Source organism: Sebastes umbrosus, chromosome 22, assembly GCF_015220745.1.
Source record: "Sebastes umbrosus isolate fSebUmb1 chromosome 22, fSebUmb1.pri, whole genome shotgun sequence".
Taxonomy (NCBI): Eukaryota; Metazoa; Chordata; class Actinopteri; order Perciformes; family Sebastidae; genus Sebastes; species Sebastes umbrosus.
Genome location: NC_051290.1, coordinates 7,983,948 through 7,999,305, shown reverse-complemented (window position 1 = coordinate 7,999,305; position 15,358 = coordinate 7,983,948). Strand labels below are relative to the sequence as shown.

The 15,358-nt window shown below is 39.1% G+C and overlaps 1 protein-coding gene across 1 annotated transcript; it reads left to right on the top strand.

The window, feature by feature from the left end:
• Window positions 1-2,332: 2,332 nt before the first annotated feature.
• On the top strand, window positions 2,333-15,044 carry LOC119481501 (SH3 domain and tetratricopeptide repeat-containing protein 1). Its single transcript, XM_037758520.1, has 19 exons — window positions 2,333-2,504; window positions 4,036-4,110; window positions 5,289-5,419; window positions 6,027-6,132; window positions 6,306-6,446; window positions 7,060-7,258; window positions 7,406-7,482; window positions 7,872-8,067; window positions 8,160-8,290; window positions 8,507-8,545; window positions 8,662-10,017; window positions 10,327-10,467; window positions 10,557-10,778; window positions 10,886-11,066; window positions 11,393-11,543; window positions 12,087-12,209; window positions 12,597-12,747; window positions 13,173-13,369; window positions 14,180-15,044. The coding sequence occupies exons 1-19, from the start codon at window positions 2,432-2,434 to the stop codon at window positions 14,432-14,434; spliced, it is 3,945 nt and encodes a 1,314-aa protein (XP_037614448.1). The 5' UTR covers window positions 2,333-2,431; the 3' UTR covers window positions 14,435-15,044.
• Window positions 15,045-15,358: the final 314 nt, after the last annotated feature.

Sequence of the window (15,358 nt, the reverse complement as noted above, 5' to 3'; positions counted from 1 at the left end):
TTCTCTGTCTGCTTGCAGCTGTTTGCTAACATTTTCACCATGGCTAGAAAATATGATGAAGCAGCTTTAAGTAAATGATCAATTTGTGAAATCACTGAAAGGTGACCTCGTTGCATGGTGTCTAGAAAATAAAGGAGAATTTAAAGCAGGGATCACACTTCCAGGGAGTCACACTCACACATAATATACTAAAGTCTCCTGTACTTTACACCTCTTAGTCATCTGACAACTACTGTGTGTGGAGTAAAAGTGTAATAAAAATGAGTAAGTATTGACACCTAGCGGAATATGTACTACTTAAGTGCTGAGCCATCATGTATCTTGTGATTACTCCCCTGTGATTGTTTTATAGCTGCTGTTATAAATTCCTGAGTGTTGCTACAGTTTTAGAACAACACTGCTGCTGCTGCTCGGCTCTAATCGTGAGCTGACAGAGGAACTGACTGGAGGAAAGGAAATGCTGAGTCTGTTCCTGGGATGTTTGAGGGAAAACACACACTCTCACACTTAAACACTCACCCAAAACCCACACATAACAACCAAACAGAGAGGCAAACTTTGGGGGAAACGTTCAGGATAGAAAGTGTAAAAAAAAAATACGAGAGTTCTTTGATTATATAGGTAATCAGTCTAGCTGGTCTTTATTTAAGAACATGAATAAAATGTCACCCTGTGTCCCCTTCTTTCTTGTTTAGTGATTTGGCAATGGTAGGAGCTTTATTTGTTCAGTGAGTGATTATTAACCTGAAATTGGTACACTTGAATTTTGAGGAGGGGTTGAAGGAACTTTTATACTTGAATCTCACAAAAAGTGAATAATGTTTTTTGTTATTTTAATTGCAATGCAGATATACAACCTGCAGCATGAATATAAATTTTAAAAAAACTAATAAAAAAATATAACAATGAATGTGATAAGGGTTTATGTCTGTCAGTGAGTCAAGTTAACTGAGTACAGGAAATTCAGTGAATGTAACTTCAAAATAAGAGTAATGTTTGTATGGTAATTGTATAACGTTAGTACATTTTCTATCCCACTATGGCACACACTGCACAGCTGTTACCAACAAATCTGATTGTAACACATGTTGCACTCATGTTCATAGCCAGTTTTATATACTGAGTAAAGAAATACTGATAAATAAATAATAAATAAATATACAAATAAGTAAATAATAAAACAAAGAATTAAGTGAAGAAAAAAAAGAATATATGATATCAACTTCCACCAATGCAAACCCCCAGTAAACAATAAAAAAATTTAATAAATAATAACAACAAAAGATATTAAAATAAATGGAAACCAGCACTTCCCCAATACACCACCCCACACCTTCTTCCAAATGAATAACACAAATAACAGCTATACATAAGCATTATAATACCATAAACGGGCAATATATAGAAAATGTAAATTCATTCGAATATTATATTATATTTATTCAGTTAGCTGTCATACTATATTTATATACCTTTTAGGGTTTTTTTGCTAAAAAAACAAGGTCTAAATTAAATTAAATTCAAAATTATTATTATATTTTAGTCACATTTATATAGATTGAATCTCCTTCCAGGCTCATTGGCTAATTATTATAGACTCTATTACGAGCATTACATTAGATTAACCCTACAAAGCCTACATATTCATTATGTAAATACAGCCTAACAAAGAGTTAGTTTATTCAAATAGGAATTCCAACAATATATCAAAACAATCTCCTTCTCAAAAATAAGCTGCGAACTTGTGAATTTTATAATATCCTCTGCCAAAGAAAAGAAGGAACACTTCTTATCATTTTAACCTCAGTCTCAATGACACAGATACAGATACAGAAAGCTTTATTTATCCCCGAAGGGCAATTCAGTTTCTGCAGTCCACCGAGACATATACACATTCATACTGCACAATCTTCAATGACAGAGGGAACACAGTAGCTGGCATATGGGGAGGTACAGATCAATAAAAGTACAAGAATAAAAATATTCGCAATATAAACAATAAATACAAGAATAAAAACAAGACGAGATAAAAGAATAAAGGAATAAATAGAATAATGTGCCAAGAGTATTGCACATTGCAAATTACATTCTAGGAATGTACCTAATTGCAAACACGGACAACTATTACATGGTTAGTGCAAAATAACTTTACATTCAAAGTAAAATGTGCATTCTGCATTCATTTGGAGAAATCTAGTAAAACATGTGCAAACCACTCAACCATTGCTTGTAGGTCAGTTGAGGTCAAACGTTTTTGTCAATGGGACTTTTATTTTGAAAAGAGACACCAGGACTTGCCACTGTGGTCAGCTTGACACCCCAAGAGAAGTTTAGTTGGCTGCACCGAGCAGAAGCATGTGATGATGATGATGGTGTGGAGGTGTTGACTGATCACCGGGGAACTGGGAGAGACTGTACGGTTACTGTGGACATGTCAGCCAGGTCGGACCAAAACAACCGGAGAAAGATCTCCACAGACGGCCAGCAGCACCGACACAGCAGAGGTAGGCTATATCTGTACTTCTGTAGATGACTAATATTACTATACTTCAGTTCACCTATAGGAACTTCAGAGCCAGAGTGATATGATATTATTTTGTCAATATATCTAATTATAAAAGTCGTTATTATATAAAATATTTAGTGGATTTCAAAAGAAAAGTGTTAGCCTATATCATTAATATGCTTAACTGTGTATGACCCTGTTTTGTTTTAATAGGGTAGTATAGATCAATTGATGGATTACAATTATCTCCACTGCCATCCTTTATTGTCCTCCCTAACTAATGAAATAAGTTACCAATTAAAATATGTATATATATATTACCCCTTGCAGATAATCCATTACAAATATCTTAAAGATATATGTTTTAAGACATATAAATACTGTAATAATACTTTACTACTTTAAAAAATAACAGCCTAATAAGGTTCAATTACCTCATTGAAATTCCTTCTCCCTCATTGAAAAATCCACAATCTATGAATATGATTGGCTCCAAACCACTTGTGATATCACAAATTCTGCTGGTACGTCCAGGTGTTAAACTGAGATTTAAGGATTCACAGTCAAGAAACAATAACACATTGTTGTGTTGCTATTAATGTCATTAGAATACCTACATTAGATCATTACTAATGAGAAAATTAGTGGAACGTTAAAGGTCCCATATTGTAAAAGTGAGATTTTCAACTCTTTTATATTATAAAGCAGGTTTAAGTGATATATAAATACTGTGAGAGTATCAAAACACTCAATCCATGGAGAAATACACACAGCCCGTATTCAGAAATTGTGCGTTTGAAACAAGCCATTATGATTTCTGTCCATTTGTGATGTCACAAATCTACAATATATAGACAATTTTACAGTTTTAAATGTAAACATTCTAAACGTGTCCCAGTTTATTTCCTTTTTTAATGTATGTGAATGACATCAGCTGACAGGAAGTAAACATGGGCCAAAGCTGTTTCTTAGCAACGCAATTCCGTTGCCATTCCATTGAAATGTGCTAAAACGGAGCGTTTCAGACAGAGGGTAAATACAGGTATATTCAGACAGACAGTATGAGAAAAATAATGTGTTGTTTGAACATTAAAGCATGTAAACAGGTTCCAGTAGAAACCCAAAATACAAGTATGAACATGAAAATGAGCATGATATGTCTTCTTTAAGGTAAATATAGGGTTCACTTTCATAGTGATAGTCCCACCTGGAAGCTGACCTGAGCAGCACTTGAGCACTTAGACCACTTTTATTTACAATGTTAGGAATTGTTATGCACCTTTTTTCGTTTTCAGGTTGAAAACACTATATACTGGATACTGTACATGCAGTCCATAGTGTGTGTTCATTATTGCTTTTCTGTTTCCTTCCTGTATTGGAAAGAAATATATTGGATGCCGTATTGAGTAAAAGGGGACCGTTGTGTCTGTTTGGGTACCTCATGTCGTTTAGTTGTCATTTTCCATTTGAAGAGGAAACATAAGCCATTTGAGTTCTGTGATACGTCTGCTTCTTCATGTTTTTAACAGTGCGTGGTGGTTTCTCCAGAGATGCTGCAAGTCTGAAGAGAACTGTGTCAATATGTGAGGAAAACTTCCCAACAGGTGACCTTTTTTTGTTCTTTTGTTTTTGCTTTTTTCAACTGGCTGCTCCTGCCAATGTTGGTCGATCGGTTCACCGCTTCGGTCCAGACTGAAATAACACCTATTGGATGCATTGCCGTACAATTTGATACAGATATCCGTGGTGCCCAGAGGATGAACCCTAATGACTTTGGTCAACTCCTAAATTTTCATTTAGCTGCACCATCAGGTCAAAAACTTTCAAAACTAATGATATTCCCGTCTGCCTCAGCTGTAGGCTACTTTGTGTTTTGTGAAGATTAGGAAATGTTAGCATGCTAATATGCTAAACTAAGATGGTAAACATTATATCTGCTTTAGCTAAAAGCACCAATGTGATTAAGGGGTGCCATGCCATTTTACAGAACCCCAATAGTCTGAAAAATGTCTCATTTGTCTGACAGCCCGTTATCCCGAAAACAAACGCCCATTGTTCCAAAAATACACACTTCCCTGCAACAAACAGAACCAATTTAACCAACGTAGGCGACAAGTACTAGTGAACCAAAGGCAAAGTAGGGCTGGTCAAAAAAGTCCTCTACTATGGACCTATGATTGCATAATAATTTGCCTAATTTGGCCTCATAAAATATTGCCTTTAGTCACACCATCAACCTTGACGAGTCATAACAGAACACATGACCTGTAAAACTGAAGTGACCTCAGTGGAAAGTCATGTGGGAGAATTTGAAGTGGTTTATACCTTGAACCTGTGCGTTCCACTGAAGTCACTCATTAATCTGTGAGTCAGTCACCATCGAGTCAAATCATTAGATGAGTCCACAGGGAGATCAGTGTCTGAACAATTTAATCCTGTTGGTTGGTCTTATTGTTGAAATCTGACCCTAACATTCATCTAAGCATTAATCACACAACATAACAATATTGTCAATTGTCAGAAATATTGTGCATATCATTGGTGTATTTTCTTTATTTAATAATGTCAATATCCTACTGTTCCTTGTTGAGTTTGAGTGTGTAGCTGTTTGTGTTCTGTCCTAAAACTCGTAGAGCTAAAATAAATACATTAGTTAGCTGATAAAGGACGACCTTGTTAACAACGATAACAAATGTATTTGATAAAGATCCCTTACATCATATGGTTATTAAAGTGACAGGATATGTAGTGAGCGTTGGGTGATGGTGTGCTGTGTGTTCAGTTCTGCCAGTGCTGCTGGATGTGGTCAGGGGTCCTGACCGTCTTCCTGCAGACGAGGACTCACAGGAAATGCTGAGAGGGAAACTGCGCGTTCTGCAAGCTGACAGCACCGAGGTCAACGCTCTGTTCATGGTACAGCTCGTGACACACACACACACACACACACACACACACACACCTATGCCAGCTCGTGGCATTTGTGGCTGTGCAAAAGTCCACTTCCCCCAATGAATTATGAATGAATCAGATTGTAAAGACTGTCTATCTGCTTGGTTTGCAGTCCTGAATTTTAGTAGCCAGAGTTATTGAAGTTTAAAGGATACTTCACCCAAAATATATACTTTTAGTAGTTACACATTACAAGTCAGTAGTTTCCTCCTTCATAGAGAATAGGGGTTGTGGTCGACTTTGATTTATTCATTCACATCAGGAAAAAAGTATATATATATATATATATCATATTTTTTCTTTACTATGGCTAAATACACAACGTCCATGTGTCATTTAAGAAAACACTTGTTCAGTAATGTACATTATTAGTTCATTGTGTAATGGTGGTACATCCAAGAAAAATCAAATATTACAAAAATATTACACAATTTAAAAGTGAAGCTTGAAACAAAAATAAATTATATTCACATTAATTAAATATTTCTTTAAAAAAACTTGACCTGCACACAAGAAAAGTCCATATAGAAGTATCATTAATTAAACCTTTTTTGTTTCTCTCTTTCTGTAGGAGCTGTCTACTCATATCATCTCCATCAACAGTGAAGAAAAAGTGATTTTTGTGACATTCAAAACCTTTGAGGAAATATGGAAGTTCACCACGTATTACACAATAGGTAGGTTTGGAATGCTATAAAGTAGTTGTAAATAACTTCTATAGTCTTTGCTGCTACTGCTACTACTGCTAGTGCTGCTGCTAGTTATGTTAAAATGATGCCAGTAGTTACAGTTTAGAATATGAGTGGATCCATTCATCCCATCACTTTTGTCCTGACTTCCTGTCCTCCAGGTTTCCTGGGTCGGTGTATGGAGAATCTGTTGTTAGACCAGAAGTTTTGGCTCAGTTCTTTGGAGGAGGACATCGCAATTGAGGTTTCCATTCAGGAGGACACTCTTAACCTGATACACAAAGGCATCCTCATGCAGGAAGGTAGGTGACACTCCTGGGCTGCCTCGCTGCAAAAAAGGACATGCATTGCTGCTTAGTTCTAATGTAGCTCCAGCATTTTGTAGCACCAAACAGTGGCTGATAAAAGGCGGAGGAAGTGGAAAACATTACTTCCAGTGTTTGGCTAAATAATCATAATTCAATGATCCATTCACTAGCTTTTTCCAGGGTTTTCGATAGCATCAGTAGATAGAACTGGCTCAGGTTTCATCACTTAACTTAAGCAGGTGGCTGTATATGGAGGAGATGCTAACCACTGTCTCTGTTCAGTGATGATATTCCTCCTTGATCTTTCTCCGGCCATCCGCTGACTCCAATATCTCAATTTGAACACCCACTCACACTGTTAAAAATGAGTAGTGAGAATCGTCCTACACAGAGCAGAGCATTTGGTCAGTGAGGACTCGAGTAGGAGGACAGAGTGCCCTTCAGGAACACCTGTACCTCCTGCTGTACCTCCCTGTTTCTAGATACAAGAGTTGATGATGAAAATCCCACCCCGACTTAAGACTGAAAAATACAACTGAAAAATAATAATGAAATGAAATATGACATGCTGACATCTAACAAGCACTCTTTCTCTCTGTGTCCTCAGGTTCATTGTTTGCTAGTTGTAGCACCAACCAGATGTTTGACAGCTCCACCTCTGGAGGTGACCTGTACCTGGAGCAGGGAGACATAGCCCAGTTTGAGCCTCCCTTCCTGGGCTCAGGGTGGACCGTCCTCTGCCTGCCTGATGGGGCCCGAGGGACTACACCCAAACCTGCTCTCGAGCTGGTAGTCCCTTTTCATCAGTAAGTCACCTCCACACACAGGGCTGCATGGACCTGCTCGATACAGTCTCATACAAGAGATTGTGACTGGTCCCACTGATTTGTGATCATGCAGTAGAATATATGAGGTGTTATGGTCTGTCGTCACATGATGTCATCTGTCCACAGATGGTTTCTCAAATCCTGTGCAGAGAGCATCTTAGTTGGTGATGGGAAACCTGCCTGTGACTTCCCTCTGCAATTTGGTAAGTGCAGTAAAATCTATTGAGGATAGTTTCACTGAGACATAATTTCAGAAACATGTACAAAGGACCTCTGCTTCAATTGACGCAGCTTGCTCTTTTTATCACTTACACAATTACACTTACGATTTTAACTCCTCAGTGCTTGAACTTCAGTTAATTCTTCAAGTTACGCTGGGCTTATATTTAAATTGACGGTTAAAACTTAGTTAAGCACTTCAACTGTCATTTCAACTAAAACTTATATACAGTATATATTATATTGTGCAGATGTGGGTTGTAAACAACACCCCCTTTAAGTTTCCCAGTGATATTATATGGTCAACTTGTACTAAAACCTTTCTGAAAGTTGTGGGATATCTAGTCTCATTTTATCCTCCTTCTCTGTTCAGCCAGAGGAACCTGTCTGGCCACAGTGGAGTACGATGCTGAGGGCCCAGATGAGCTCAGCGTGGCACCCGGTGATCGCATCGTCATTGTGGGACTTCTGGTGTCTTGTTTTGATTGGTTCACAGGGAGGAATGAGGCAACAGGAGAAGTGGGTCTGGTCAAGACTAGCCTGGTGAAACCGTCCACTGACATTTACGAGTGAGTTCATCACCGATATGACTGTGTGTTAAATAATTTTAATAGCGTATGTGAAAATACTGCATCTTATTCTATTCTTGGCAACTTTCCAGCTCAGCAAGTATTTTTTTGGACGGAGAGGAAGGGACATTCTTTAATCTGCAAGAGGACAAAGTCATAGAGGAAACAACTGCCTTATTGAAGAAGAAATCTCAAAATGATACTGGTCATAACTACAAACTGGGTGAGACAGAAAGGCTGCAGAAGGACTTTTATACAGATTTGTGTCATATGTACAAAAAGTCCAACAAGGTATCTAGACTAAATGACAAAATATGTTGTCATTGCCTATAATATACAGCATTCAGATTGACATTGACATGCTTTAATTACCAGTTGTTGAGGTTTTAGGGTGATTTCTCATTCACCTTCTTGTACTTCTTGTGTTGTTCAATCTCAGATATGCTCAGTTACCAGGACTCTGAGAAAAAAACATCATGTAAGTATGGACACCTACGGTAAATGTCACTTGATTGTGTTATTTTTCTTTTTGTCAAAGTATCTAGTCTCCTCCGTATTTCAACATCAGTTTTTCCTCCCATTATTATTTTACAGTCAGCTCTTCAAGCAAAGTTGATACTCAGCAGACTGACCTGAAGAGAAATGTTCAGAGGATTCTCGATCAAGGAAAAGACTCATCGCCAGTTTCTGTAGTGACCATGAACGGGACTCTAGAGGACTCAGTCCTGGCTACAGAAGCGGAAAACCCAAGTCCTCCCTGTTTTACTGTTCACCCAGTTGTAGAAGGAAACACCAACACTGAGAACTTCATCCCGCTCTTCTCTTTTTTGGAAGGACAAGACTACAAAATAGAGTTTGGCATCCTGTATGGACTGAGTTCTGAACTCCTCGCCTCCTCCACCTTCACCGGTCACGCGGAAGAGGACGAGCTGATTGCCTTCCTGGGTGCTGCTAGGGAAACAGCCAGGAAGAAGCGTCTCTTTTGGACACAGACACGTTTGTGCTTTCTGTTGGGTAAGCTCTGTGCTGGGAGGTCAAAGTTCAGCCAGGCCCGGGTTTACTTTGAGGAAGCCCTCAGTGTGCCACGGGAAGGCTTCACGGACCTCAGGCTGTTGGCCAGCATCTACTCCAACCTGGTTGCCATATATCTTTTGCAGAAAAATACTGAAAGCTTCTTTGCTCTGACAGAGCGACTTGTTGCCTTGCTATTGGGAATCCCAGACTGCCTGGATTGCTTGGAGGACAGCTCTGCTCTTAGATACATCCTCAAGAAAGCTGTTCTCTCTCACAACAAAATGGCAGAGGCCCGGGCTTGTCATCTATTGGCGAAGCACCACTGGACTCGTGCTGAGGGGCAGCGAGTTGTTCCTTATCTTGAGAGACTACTTGTTCTTTGTGCTGAAGCTAAAAAAACATGGGGCATCTCTCCCAGTCATGGATACCTCTCGCTGGGAAGGCTCTACAGCGAAGTCCGACATCCCCACCTCAGTGTCAGTTCAGCCAGGAGAGCTTCTCTGCACCCATCTGCAACACTGACCGACTGCCTTAGCAGTATGGATCTAGTTTTGGACAATGTCAACAGACTGTATGGGATCACAGAACAGGAAACCTCCGTCCCACCTCAAGTGGCTCCATATTTACACCAAGCCCTCTCTTCTAACAAAGTCCAAGGAGGAGATCAATACCATATTTTGAGCCACCAGCTTACTGTTTGTCTCTGCCAACTCTTTTGCAAGTACAGAATGGTTGGACACGCTATCCGTCATATGCATACTCTCATCAACACCAATCCACCCTCACAGCGACTCCCCATCTCTGTCCCAGAGAGAAATGGCGGCCTCATCTGGCTGGCATGGCTTCACATTGACAACGATCAGCCAGATGTTGCTTTGGATATCCTGGACTCTGTCCTAGCTTCCATGCCAGAACACTGCACTACCCCTCAGGAAGGTAAGTGGGTTTCTATGGCTTAATGTGTTAAAAAAAATAGTGTTTCAGAAGCCCTGGTGCAAGCAAATATGCCTACGAACTAAGGAGCCAGGAACTAAAGTCAGATACTACAAGACAAGTCTAATTCGGGCATTCATGATTGCATTTCCATTACATCTGAATAACCTAAGGTATCTGACAATTACATTCCACTATTGTTAAACGGTCCGTGTTGTTTGACACGCAATTTTCACACGTGATGACACAACACGTCTTTTGCTTTTCTTTGTATTTACTGTTGAGTCATAGAACTGACAATTTAACTCATAGGTGTGGTCCTCAACATGCGTGGCGTGGCACTTCGATGCATGGGTGACATCCGGAGGGCAGCAGAGAGTTACCAGGCTGCTGTGGACATCTGCCAAGAGTATGAGGACATGCCAAACTGGGCTGTAGCTCAGGCTAACCTTGGTAAGATAATGTGCTTCTTAACACATGATTCTTCCAATGGGCTTCAGTTCTGTGAGATGACTCTGTGCTTCTTCTTCTTCCTCATGAAGGGCTCTTATGTCTGAAGGCTGGAGCTAAAGGACTAGCGCAGAGACACCTCACTGAGGCTGTGCAGCTCTTCTCTGAGCTGGATGAAGAAGGTCATGAGGCGAACTTCATCACAGTGCTGCTGGAGCTGGGACAGCACTATGTGAAGCAGAACCAGCTGGACTTTGGGAAAGGATGCTACGAGTGGGCTCTGCTGCTGGCTATCAATGCCAAACTGTTAGACTGTAAGTATGTAAGTCACACACTTACATTTGTTCTGTTGTGTGTTGTGTGACATTTTATTACTTTTGCTCTTCTCAACAAACTGAACTGGACTGTCACTCATTTCCAGGCCAGCTCACTGTAACCAGGCACCTGTGCCATCTGTATGGGTGTGAGAGTCCTGACCAGGCCCAGTGTATCATCTACAGCCAGCACCAGGTCCAGCTGTTGGGACACACAGGAGACAGAGGACAGGAGGGAGATGCAATGGAAGCCATCAGCCAGCTCTACCTCACCCTGGGCACAGAAAGGTGTGTGTATATGTTCTTGTACTTGTTGCATAGTGAGGACCTACGTTTTTAACCAACAGAGTGAGGACATTTTTGGAAAGTGAGCCCATTTTGATTGGTCCTCACTTCAAAGGTCTGTTTCAGGGTTAAGACTTGGTTTTTAAGGTTCAGGTTAGAACCAGGTTTAGGGTTGGGTTGGGGTAAGGGTTGGGGTTATGCATTTAGTTGTGGAGTTTGTTTCTAAAACATAAACCTACCTTGACTTTCAATTTCTAAATTAACAATACACAAGTGTAAGCATTCAATTTGGAGCAACTGGACTAATCTAAGTCTTTGCATGTTTTCAGGGCATACCGGGCGGCTCTCGACCACACCAAGAGCAGTCTGGGTATTTTCATCGACCTGGGCTGCAGGGAGAAGGAGGCGTACGGCTGGCTGCAAGCGGGGAAGATCTACCACCTGGTGGAACAGATTGAATTGGTGGACCTTCATGTTCAGGTCTGATAGCAGCTGTGTAGACATCACAACTTTTTCATGTCTATCAGTTGAAGCACAATCTACGAAATGTTTGAACCTCAACTGTGATCCATGTTAAGTGTCAATAATTGTAATCCCTCCCTTTTCTGATGGACTTTTGATTTGAAAAATCGGCAGGAAGTGTCATTAATGGCAGGTTATTAGTGACTGAAAAATAATTTAGCTTTCATGCCAGAACTAACTAGTTAATAAATAACTAAATAGTGAAGAAAACAGCATTTGTGTTAAAAAAGAGTCACTGAGAGTGGGGAGCATAACATGACTCTCTTGCACTGTTTAACATTATGATGAAATTACTGTCTGAGCCAATACATTACACCAATTACACCCCAAAATCTACAACAATATATTTTATCAAAAACTAAACGGAGACTTTCACATTTGTAATTTGTGCTTTGGTGCCATATTGTGTTCATAGGACCCTAAGCAGCTGCTCAGTTGGATTCAATTTTTTGCTTCCTTTGACAGGAAAACTAAAACTGTGTATTTGATGTTGATTGTCAGGTAGCTCAGGATGTTGCTCTGAGTACAGGAGACACCAGCTTCATCCTGAAGCTTCTGGAAGCTGCAGGAGACATTTTCTTCAACAGCAGCCGGGACCGGGACAAGGCTATCACCTTCTACAGGGTATGGTCTGGATAAAACATCCATACAAATATTTAAACATATCTCAGTAACACTTTATAATAACCATCATTTATGAATGGTAAATTGATTAGTTAAATAAACTTAGTTAATAGTTATTTTACTGTTAAGAAACAATTACAAGATAATTCATTAGTAATGCTATAATTTATGTTATTTTATCATTAGTTTGTGTAATAGGAAATAAATAGATATATTGTATCATAGGTGGTAGGAGAGCCTTAGGCCTTTTTGTACTATAACAGTAATACTGTTATTGTTGAGAATGATGGTTAAAACTAAGAAATATGTCTCAAGTTGTAATAAACTGGAGTTATCCTTTAAGCCTTTTATAATATCCTGTCTATCTCTGTGTATTCCACCATGTAGGACCGCGCTCTGCCAATCGCAGTGAAGAGCAGCAGTGTGCGTTCCAGGCTGAGGTTGTGCAATAAGTTGACCGAACTGATGCTCAGTCTTAAGCTGTATGAAGAAGCTGTGGAGTTTGCTCAGACTGCACTGGACCTCAGTATCACTCTGGGTACGGAAAACCTACCACACAAAGCTTCTGTTTGTTTAGGATTGTAATTTATGGTTGTATTTACCCTTAATTAAAAGCAAGACATGGTCCGATCACTGTTATCCAACTGTGATATAGTTCATGAAATATTGTAATGCAGTTAGATTACATGTTTATTGTTGAACTCAGAACTACATTAATTATTTGTAGAAAGACCTACTTAGAAATATTAATGAACTAGATGGGGAGATTACAGACCTCCGGCAAGACTGTTTCCATAAGTGAAAAATATTTTGTGTATCCACCCCATGATTCGGATCTGCTCCAAAATATAATGGGTTAACCAAACTGAGCTGAGAACTGAACTTACAGATATCCTGACAGTTTGAAGTCATGTGCTATAATTTAATAACTGTGTCTACCTTTGTGTTTTGTTGTACATACAGGTGAATCGCTGAATGAACGAGTGGCTTACCATCGTCTGGCCTCTCTGTTCCACTGTCTGGACCAGTATGAACTGGCTGAACACTATTACCTGAAAACCCTGACCCTCTGTCCAACAACTCTGCTGTTTGATGAGGAAACACTGTACTATGCCCGGGTGTACCAGACACTGGGGGACATCATATTCTATGACCTCAAGGTAAGGGATTAAATGATAGATATTGGATGGTTTTTCTGTATTTCATATTGAATCCTTGCCAACATGTGACATTTCTCATTTGTTATTTTGACTTGGATCAGAGCTCTACTTGATGTTCTAGCTTGTTTCCACCGGAGGAACTATGATCTAAATAGAGTTCCTCAGTTGTTTCCGAAACAAAACTAAATATTCTGCTTCAATCCATATTCGTTGGCGTTTAGCCTTTCAAAAATAAGATGATGAACGATAAGCTTGTGCCACATTAGAAAACGTGGCACAATATTCATTAAAGAAAGTTGACTGAATAGAACAAATCAGCAACATTACTCAATACTTATAATCAACATTTGTAATATATAGGACTATGTCTGTTTCAATTCATATACCCTCCCGAACACATTAAGCTAAACTACAGTTTACATTTCTTTATCAAACGATGAAGTGGATGTTTTGTATAAATAAGTATAAATAGTAATAATGCTCAAGTCTCATTTAAAAAATGTTCTCTATTTGAAATGAGTGCCAGCAATTATTATAACTGAAAGTATGGTTATTACTGATATACAATCCCCTGTAAAGTTGCATATATTGCTTCATATAACTTAATAAAAATAACTTATTATTTCAAGATATACATTTATATGAATTGAAATAAATTAAATATAAATTAATTATGATCTCAAATAACTAACAGGATTTAAAAAATCGCAACCATGACCTCACTTGTATTTTGTATGAAATATGAAAACCAGTAATGTGACTAAATTACACTTTTTTAAGGGGCAACGCATTTTGCTGTTATCTCTACAGGACCCATTTGATGCTGCAGGCTACTACCACCTGGCTCTAGCTGCAGCCATGGATCTGGGCAACAAGAAGTCTCAGCTGCAGCTGTGCACCCGCCTCGCCACCATCTACCACAACTTCCTAGTAGATCGGGAACTCTCTCTCTTCTTTTACCAGAAGGCTAGAGCATTTGCTGCAGAGCTGAACGTGAGGAGGATTAACATCTCACCGGATCAGCTGTGTAGCAGCACCTCACAGTACAAGACCCCGGGACAATAGGACAGACAATTTGGGAAGTATTTGTTTCACAAGAAAAACAAAATGTAATGCGAAGTGCAACAAAAACTTCAGCAGATGGCTGGATGAATGTTCTCTTTTGGTACAGGAAAAAAACATGAGAAGCCTTATGAATTATTATGCCTCACAGAAACAGATTCAACTGATCCCAAAGGAAAACCCATCTTTAAGGGCTTACTTGGAACAGCTAACAAAGGTCCCAGGATGTCCATTCTAATCATCTATTGCATTGTGAAGTATGTATGTGTGCAAAATTCAGGATTCAACTTTACTTAGGCCTCTGTTAATCCACAGGAAATATATACATACATAAATATCATGAAACAGTGAAAGCTGTAATTGCTTTTAATAATTGGGTAAATGTGTAAGTTAATTTATGATTACAGATATGATTACGATTATTTCTTGTTTGTAATTTTTTTTTAAAGAAAAGAGAAATGTATATTTTTAACTGATCACTCATAAACACAAGTATGTCATCTGCTTATAATGAAATCGTAAGTGTTCTGGTACTTGTTTGAATACCCCTTACCTGGTAACTTGCACTAGAGGCTCTACGACCAAAGCATAAAGTAATAGAGACAGGATCCAACCCTGTTCTGTACTTCTGCCTATTGGAAATACCCAAGAAGACAACCATTAATCAATACAAAAGCTTCGGGAAATGCACAATGTAACTTGACTCAATCAATAGAAATATTCCCAAAAGAATCTCTTTCAGTGTCCTAAATCAGTACTCCCACTCTATACGGTCAAATGCTTTCTGGTAGTGTCCCTCTTGTAGTGTTGAGTTCAATGACTACATTGTACGAAATGACAGTTGTTTGAAACCTGTAAGACATTCAATTTGCATTGGCCTATCAGCGAAACACTGAGGAAGGAGGGCACGCACTTGGTAGGAATAAT

Excerpts from the sequence above, each read along its gene's own strand:
- LOC119481501 (XM_037758520.1), top strand. The coding sequence starts at position 2,432 with ATGTCAGCCAGGTCGGACCAAAACAACCGGAGAAAGATCTCCACAGAC. Across the intron at positions 4,111-5,288 it reads TGAGGAAAACTTCCCAACAG|TTCTGCCAGTGCTGCTGGAT; the intron begins GTGACCTTTTTT and ends CTGTGTGTTCAG. Across the intron at positions 7,259-7,405 it reads CTGGTAGTCCCTTTTCATCA|ATGGTTTCTCAAATCCTGTG; the intron begins GTAAGTCACCTC and ends ATCTGTCCACAG.